The sequence below is a fragment of the Populus euphratica genome, unplaced genomic scaffold, assembly GCF_000495115.2.
Source record: "Populus euphratica unplaced genomic scaffold, PopEup_1.0 scaffold1470.1, whole genome shotgun sequence".
Lineage (NCBI taxonomy): Eukaryota > Viridiplantae > Streptophyta > Magnoliopsida > Malpighiales > Salicaceae > Populus > Populus euphratica.
In genome coordinates this window covers 4,375-13,687 of record NW_011501318.1, presented here as the reverse complement: position 1 = coordinate 13,687, position 9,313 = coordinate 4,375, and the positions used below count along the sequence as shown (strand labels likewise).

General features: G+C 30.5%; 1 protein-coding gene across 1 annotated transcript; it reads right to left on the bottom strand.

Annotated features, from left to right (window-relative positions):
* Nucleotides 1-5,485: 5,485 nt before the first annotated feature.
* On the bottom strand, nt 5,486-6,611 carry LOC105117655 (peptide methionine sulfoxide reductase-like). The gene is made up of 2 exons (XM_011015387.1): nt 6,115-6,611; nt 5,486-6,037 (listed from the first exon to the last, which is right to left on the bottom strand). The coding sequence occupies exons 1-2, from the start codon at nt 6,430-6,432 to the stop codon at nt 5,783-5,785; spliced, it is 573 nt and encodes a 190-aa protein (XP_011013689.1). The 5' UTR covers nt 6,433-6,611; the 3' UTR covers nt 5,486-5,782.
* Nucleotides 6,612-9,313: the final 2,702 nt, after the last annotated feature.

The window sequence follows — 9,313 nt, the reverse complement described above, 5'->3', positions numbered from 1 at the left end:
TTGATCTCATTGCTTAAAATCTTATACTACATATTGAAGATGAATAAAGGTTTCAAGAACTTCAGTTGCACAATGTAAGAAACATGAAAGAGAACAAGGAAAGCTCGTTTTTATCATAACCTTCCTGACTCTTAGGTAATCTTGTCATGAAATCCATTGTAATCCTCTCACATTTTCATTATAGAATCAATAATGGTTACAACAACCTGAGCGAATTTTGAGGTTTACCTTTTACCATCTAATATGTCAAACACCTAAAAACAAAATTTACTGCATGAGCCTTTATTCTATTCCACCAATAACATACCTTAAGATTTTTATATATCTTGGTGAAGTTTGGATACACTGTGTAGACTGTCGGATGTCTCTGTCATCAATTCTCTCCCTAGATCATTTATATTAGGTATATAAAGCCTATTTTCATAGCTTAACATATCATTATCACCAATCACAAAACATGTAGATTTACCCTGTTAAACGTTATCTCTAATTCCGAGTAGCGAATTATCTCTCTTTTGAGCTATTTTTATCTTATCAAACAAGTTTGACTTTGCATTAAAGTGTGAAATCATTACTCCAATTTCGTTAAGGTCAAACCTGACTCAATCTACTAACCCATGCATCTCCTTAATCAATGGTCTTTGTACCTCCTCAATATAAGTTAAGCACTTTGATGATTTTCTACTCAAAACATTGAAAACTATATTTGTCCTGCCTAGGTGGTATTATATGGTACAATTATAATTCTTCAATAACTCTATCCATTTTCTTTGCTTTAGATTTATATCTCTTTGATGAAAGATATATTTTAAACGCTTATGATCTGTAAAGATCTTACAAGTTTTTCCATACTAGTGCCTTCAAATCTTCAAAGCAAAAATTATTGCCACCATCTTTGTTAGAACCCATGAGCCCTGACAGTCACTTCATTCCCTAGATGGAATTGCATTAGATCCTTGTTGTCTAAAAAAATGACCCATTTCTTTAGGCTCTTAGATTAACCTGTGACTATGTTATTTAATTCTTGTGCCTTTATCAACCTGGAGCTATCAACAACTAAGGAGTGGGATGGAAACACCTGAGATACCATCACCACATATATGAAGGATTTAAGTCCTTTAATGAACCTCTTCACTTTCCACTCCTCAATTATTAGAAGATGTTTTACACATTTGGATAACTAAGTGAACTTTATATCATACTCATTAAATGTCATGATCCCCTGAGACAGTCTCACAAAACCATAAAGTCGAGTATCAATCACAAACTATAAAGTCAAGCATCGATCTTAACACTTTAAGAGAGAAATCTATTTAAGAAAATGATGTTAAACTCATTTCATGTCCACTACGTCTCTGCTGGCCTTGCTCTTTTCCTATTTCAAACCAAAAGATTTTCACATCTCCCTCCATCCTAAACGGCACCAAACTCACAACCCAGTGATTCGTACATCCTAATGCTTCACAATGCCGCCAAATGTAATCTAAGAGCCTTTGAGGATTCTCTAAGTTGTCCATCATAATGAAGGTAGAAGATACCAACTCCATGAAGTCCTTATTCAATGGCATATTAACTCCCTAAATAGTGTGGGATGATATTTGTATATCTCTATCCTTTCTCATATCTATTTTTATAATAAACTTTATTGAAGTCCACATGGTTTGGCTAAGTTGCTGAAACTTTATAATAGGTTCAAGGTCAACTACCCTCACACCTGTTTCACCAACCATATTTTTCTTTTTTAACTGTTAAGGCTTCTCTTCCACTGGTAAGGTATCTCATCAACATGTCAAGGTACGGGTGCACCACCCCTCCTCTACCTTGTATTTCTCAACTGCATAATAAAGATGTCATCTTGATCGTCACTTAATATGCTAGTACTAACCATTTATTTATTCCTAGGCATTTTCCATATTAAAAAAACAAGAACATTTAAGTTATGCTAGAACAATAACATGATAATTATCATGAAATTATATAAAAACATATCTATCACAAAATATAAAGAGTTAAAGAAGACATGCTACATGAAAATTTATAATTTCAAAGGCAACGGAAAAAACAATATAGATCCTAATGCTCCATTTATTATAAAATTAATTATATTACTGTTTCTTTAACCTAAGGCTATGATATCAAGTTTGTCACGACCTGATTTTCATATTCATGACTGACACATAGACAAGGTCCCTTTATACAAACCCAAACTTACATATAAACTTTTCTACCTATATAAACAAAATAGAGTTCTATGTAATATGATAGCATAACTAACCTTATAATATAAATTAATTATCTTAATACAAGAGTTAATACAAATATCGTAATTGCAGAGCACTAACTAGACATAATGAAAAAAAATACTAATTACAACAAAAAAAGCTCTCAAGTCTAATAAAAATGGCATGCTAACAAGCTATAAGCCTAAAAAAAAATACATAATGAGAATGCGAGTTCAATAATTCAATGAGTAAATAACGTTCAATATACATTTACACGAGATAATACAATAATCACACACACACACACACACACAAATGAATTTAAGTTCTTATAAGAAAGTTTCTTAAACAAGCCATAACAAGAATAAACAAGTCATAACAAGAATATCATAAGGTAAGGCTTGTTAAAAATCACAATACAATAAGCATGACGTTCTGTATTGTGAGATGATTAATCACCACATATTGATGACTCTCCCGACCAAATAGGGTTAACATGAGTATTCTGACTGACATATTATAAGTTTATATCATATTCAAATAAATATATTCATATTCCAAGAATCAACTCATAACATCAATGAAATGAGAAACTGTCAATTTAAAAACATATAATAGTTTATATCAAAGATTCAATTTTAACAAGTGATCATGCTTAATCATAAAAAAGAAATAAATAACAATATAAGAATTACTAAGAAGCACGATAAATTTCATATTAATAATTCAAGTATTTGTACTAATTCTCTAGTATATAAAAAGTTATTCACTCATCTGAATCAAAAGTAGAAATAACAAGGAAGTAGATACCAAATGCAATCTTACTGATATCTTGTAAGTAAAATTTCAGAATTATCTAAATACAAAAGGAGACATACCGATAAATAACTAAAAAAGAACATATAATCTATTTAATTTACTTAATTTATGGTCTAATCCATGACCCTATATGTTTATGAACTAAACTAGTCTTTTTGTTGCTAAAAACTCAAAAATCAAACAGTTTTTTTAAATCTAATTTAAAAGAAAATAAATCATAAAAATTAATAATAATTTATCAAATAAACCTCAATTATTCGTTAAACCAATCTGAAAAACTAAAATCTCAACTAGGGACCAATCTATAATTTTCTTAGATTTTTAAAGTTAAATTGTAATTTTTCTAAATTGGAGGATCAAAATGAGAATGTTATAAATCCATAACTATAATGAAATTTTACTTCAATTCTATCCTGAACATAGAATTATGCTCTAGAGATCAATTTATAGTTTTTCCAAAGTTTAAGAAATAAACTATAAATTTCTAAGGGTTTTTCACAATATTCTTAAACTAATTAATCTCAAAATCATTATTTCTAACAAAAGCATCTAAAGCATAAACCTTACCTTAACAACTCATTTCTTTTAATTCTCTTCTCTTTTATTTTCCTTTCTCTTCTTTCTTCTCCTTTCTTTCTCTCCTCCTGGTTCTCTCTCTCTAATTTCAAATCTCTCTCTTTCTTTAATTTTTCTTTCATCACATTTGTATTTACCAACTCTTTATTCAATTGTTAAAATATTCTTCATCTATTTATACCTAATACTTACTCTTCTAATGATATCGTTGTAATTTACTATGAAATTGGGCAACATCTATTTTTCACCTAGTTTAGGGACACCTATGACGTGTGAGAAAATAGATGCAAAGACTTTTCAGTTTAAGGATGATGTAAGCTGGGTAGTTTATAGTAGGAGGACGTTTATAGTATGTACTCTTTCCGGTGAGAAAATCAGAAGACTGGCTGACTTCTTAGGTACAGAGGTACGTGGTGACCGGAGCCTGGAGTTACCGTTTCCAAATTTCAATATGATATTGTTCATTTCAGAAGAGTGTAGCAATGCATGAATTCACTTTAAATAGAAACAGAGGTGCTTGGCTGCCAAACTGAATAGTCAAAGCCTTAGAGAAAAGAGTAGTAGTGCCAAACGTAATAATAAACAGAAATGATCTCGTCAGCTAGTTGCTGGAAAAACCAAAATAAATTAATTATCAGCTACCAATTCCCTCATTTAAAGAATACTTCACTCAATTTCATAATCTTTTTAACAGTTCATTTCTGAAAAGAAAAAAAAACCCGAAAGAAACGGAGTGAGCGGAGTTCATATGAATGAAAAGAATCAAAATTATATGATGGTGATTGCTGTAATTTTATCGGTTATTATTATTATTATAGATAATCGATGCCCTTAAGGAACTTGTAACTTCATTTATTTTTCATGTTTTTTACTGTTTCTGGTTTGAAGTTTGATCTACTTATCTCCCACCATTCTTTTCCTTCCATTCTTTATGAGATGGCAATCAATAGTTCCTAGTCATATCCCATCTTGTGTTGCGTCCTAGTCTAGCAAATTAATGAAAATGAAGAAACTCATACTTGCTGCACTTTTTTTATCTTTGGTTTTAGGAATATGCTTTTGAGTTCATTAAGAAAGGTGGAGGCAAAACAACAGTGGCTAATTATCCTTACTGTGCTCATGATGGAGCTTGTAATGTTAAAAGGGGGTTTTCATGTTACGTTCTACTAGACGTGAGTATGTATCAGCACAACTTACAAGAAACATTCTTTTTATTTTTGTTTTGCAGGCGAACAAGCCAGCAGTATCTATTGATTAACATGAAAATGCGTCTCATAATAACGAGATACATTACTCAAAGTTGTTGCCCACCAACCTGTATCTATAGCTATTGATGCTGGAGGTTCAGATTTCCTGTTCTACTGAGAGGTGCTATAACTTTAGAAAAGTTCCTGAAAACTAGTGAATTGAAAGAAGGAATTGCCACCAGCCAAGATGCTGAGAAATTCTGAAATGCAAAGCCATTTGTGATAGAACACTTGCATCAATGCAGGGTGTATTACTGGAGACTATGAAAAAGAGCTTGGTCATGGAGCTGCAATTGTAGGCTATGGAACAACAAAAGATGGAACTAAAGTAATTCTTGGGCACCTGAATGGGGAGAAAAAAGGTTACAGCTAGATGCAGCCTGACATCTCTGACAAAGCGGGACTATGTGGTATCGCAATGGAGGCTTCTTACCCAATCAAGAACTCCTCAACTAATCCTAAAGGACCCACAGATTAAACTGCACGCATACCCTTGACTTCAGATTTTCTGTCAGTTCATCTTTTGTTTTTTTTACTGTACCAAAGTTTGGAGCTTTCTTGTCTCTTGAATAAATACAAACATTTGTAAATGATTCCAATCTATTTACTGGTCAGGATGAATAAATCTTTCAAGAATATCTTGTCTGCATAAATGAAACATAATACATGAAACAAAACAGGAAAGTTCATTGATACCGAGGATGTCTTCATAATATTCATTAACCACTACACAACATCACACTACGAGCTTATTGATACTAGGTGCACGTGGGCAGGACAACCTAGTAGAGTGAAATCAACTGCTAAGACCAGTTTAAAATGTGGAATCCATTCTGAAACAAAATGAATTTTCCACATTCAATTGGCCCCAATAGTATATAATTCTAGTATTCATCAAATGATGCTATATTTTAAGTTTTAACCATAGCATCTAATAGGGTCATTGCAACCTTTTTCAGCAGACTGTTTAGCGCTTCGACCCCCACCTTTTTCCAGATACTGCTGATGGTACTCCTCAGCTCTATAAAATCTCTTTGCTGGCAGGATTTCCGTCACAACCGTGTTATCCTTCAATTCCAACTGTTTAGCTTCCTTTGATTCCTGGGCTAACTTAGCTTGAGCCTCGTTGTAGTAGTATATCCCTGATCTATACTGTGTACCCACATCGCCACCCTGTAAAATCAAAACAAAATCATCAACGGATTGGAAATCTAAAACCCATTTGTCAGGAAAGTGAAGCAAGTCAATACCTGACGATTGAGGGTGGTGGGATCATGGCGAGACCAGAAAAGAGAGAGGAGGTTGGTATATGGGCAAACTTCAGGGTCAAATTGGACCCGGACAACCTCAACGTGGTTGGTGGTTTTGGTGCATACAAGTTTGTAAGTCGGATCAGGGACGTCACCCTGAGAGTAGCCTACTTCAGTTCTGACCACACCATGTAATCTCTGAAAGGCAAGCTCGACACCCCAGAAACATCCAGCTCCGAATTGAGCAAACTCGTGATTGGGGTTGTCTGGTTGGTCTCGATCCGGATCCAGAGCAGGATTGGTGGAGTGGGTTGCCATTTCTGGTTTTGCTCTTTTGTATTGTTGACTGACTTGATATTCAGCGGTTGAATATATGTAAGGATTTTGCAGCAAGTTGCGAGGGAGAGATGAAGCGATGGATTCCTTGGGACGATGGAACAGGGGACAGGGCCACCAATCAAAAGAATGAATCTAGTCTTTTTGATGGGCACATGCGGAGATTGTACTCCTTGGTCAACGATCACCAAATTTGTTATTTTAATTCTTGAGACTTGTTTTTGTAAAAAAAGAAAAAGAAAAAAGTATTTATAAATGAAAATATTTATTAAAAAAATAAATTTTTTTTATTTCTATATATTTTTAAAAAATTAAAAATAATAAAATATTTATTTTTCTAATTCTCTATTTTAAAAATAACGATTCATTTTTTTTTTTGTGAAATTTCTATTTAATAATCATGTTTTATTGCTTTTTATAGAAAAGTATTTTTATAATAAAAAAAACTAGAGATGGAAAATACTAAAAGTAAACACGAAGTTCTTTAATCTTTTATCTTTTCTTTTGGTATAACTTAATTATCACCTGTTTTCATAGTTGAATCCTCAATTTATTTTTTAATAAAAAATCCTTGAATCTAAAATCATTGTAAGTTGTTCATTGTATATAATAGGTACTTTAGATGGAAAAATATTGACTAATTTGGATGGGTAGGCCTAATTGATAAACTTTGATACACTAGGGACACAATTGAAAATTAGTATATTGAATGAGGCCTAATTTGAGACTAATATTTTATTTTTTTTGGAAAAAGTATCCTATGAACGGATGAAAATAATATTCTTTTTGGTAAAAAAGAAATGTTAATGAGTACATAATGATGATATTGTTCTATAATACTCTCCGGTTGTTGATTTTTCTTTAATTACTTAAAAACTAAAATGTGTTGATAAATATTGTACAACTGACATTGTTCATCCCCTAATAAAATATTGTGGATAATCTTGTTCATCTTTTAAAAATTCATTTTGATTTTGAAAGTTTTAGTTTTAGATAATTTGATCCCGATTAAAGATCAATTGATTTTAATTACTTAGACAATAGTGAAATTGAAAGAATATGAACCAAAATTAAAAAACCTAAACATAGGTGACATGCTAATTTTTTTTTTAAAAATACACTTTGAACCTTTAACTTTAAAAATAACACAAATTATATGATTTTGGAGCCTCAATTTTTTTCAAATTAAATTTTAATATAAAAGTTTATTTTTGTTATTTTTACTCCTTTGTTAAGACGAGAGAAAGAGATCACTATATTCCAGCTTTTAAAAGAAAAAAAAATCATTGATACCGATTTAGCCATTAAAACGGTCGATATTTATATTAAATAGTTTCATTTGAAGAGGAGAGTTCATATCAACTGTTTTTTACATTTAAATTTCATGAAAAACCATTTGAGCTCAGTTTAATTTTTAGATTCAGGTTGGTTTTGATTTTTTAGATGATTTTTTGGTTTTTTTTATGCCATTGATAGGTTTTATCATAGTTTCTAATGTGTTTTATTGGTGTTTTTTATTAAAAAAAAGGTTAAAAATAAATTTTTAGATCAAAAAATATAAACCCTGATTTTCAATCCACAATAGTAGCTGAAATCTAGGTTAGTCAGATGATGCATCATCTGATTTTTTTAAAAATAATAAGATAGATAACATAGGGCCATCCTAGTTGCAATTAAAAAGAAATAAAGGACTACTCATGTAGGCCTTGATGAAATGGGCCAGCCTTACATTGCTTGTCTTTGCTTCTTCTTTTGTTCAAATTTTTTTTTTCTACTTTTTATATATTAATGCTTTTTTATAAGGTTTTTTTCTCTAAATTGTTTTTTATATTTAGATTAATATATCTTCTCTTTATTTTGTTTAGAAATACTCTTTTAAATTATTGTTATTTTTTTGTTATAAATTTAAATTTTAGAGAGTGTTTTTTTATTCAGCTATAATTTTTGTAATATCCTATATTGATAGGTGAGGACTTGGAGGAGGGCCTTATATGAGCATGTTCACTTTGATTAATAAGATATATTTTAGGGTTATGCATGACTGCTAAGAACAAATTTGTAAAGCTCATGAGTCAAAATGGACAATATTTTGCTAATGGGATGGGGTGTTATATATTCATGATGTAAAACCCTGGGTTATATTAATGATATTAATAAAAGTCAAGATTATAAAAAATAAAAAAAAATGATAAATTAAATTATAAGAATAATGATATATTCAAGAATCTAAATTGAAATGTTTTGTTCAGTTGTTAAAATATATAAAAAATAAATATAAATAAACACAAAAATGGAAATAAATTTTTTATGGAAATGAATTTGATGAAAATAAAAGAACCAACTACTTAGTGAAATTCGAAATAACTCAGATAAAATTTGGAATAAACAGGTGTCATGATTCAAGAAATCTTATCTAAAAATTATAAAAATTACGATTGAGGGATATGGAAAGTAGTTTTAAAAAGTTAAGTAATTATATGTGTGCAAGTTTGCGTGGAAGAAAAATTGAGGGACATGCTGTAAGGGTAAAAAAAAAGAAAAGTACAAACTTACATTTTAAAAGAAAAGTAAGCATTCGGTAAGGAGAGGAAAAACAAATTCAAGCAAGGAAAATTTCACAATTTAAAAGTATTAAAACTTTACCTATTGCTTGGTAAGGTGTCATCACATTTTGAAATAAGATTATTGTAGAATTTATACTTTAAATTAATTGAACTTTGTGAAATGAGGAATTAGTGTTCATGATAAATTTTAGAAAAAATTACAATTAATTGTGAAATTATATTAAGATTATTGAAATGAGTAGTGAAAGTAAGAATTTATGGTAATTGAAGCATAATTTTAGGTATTCTTCAAGAAGGGA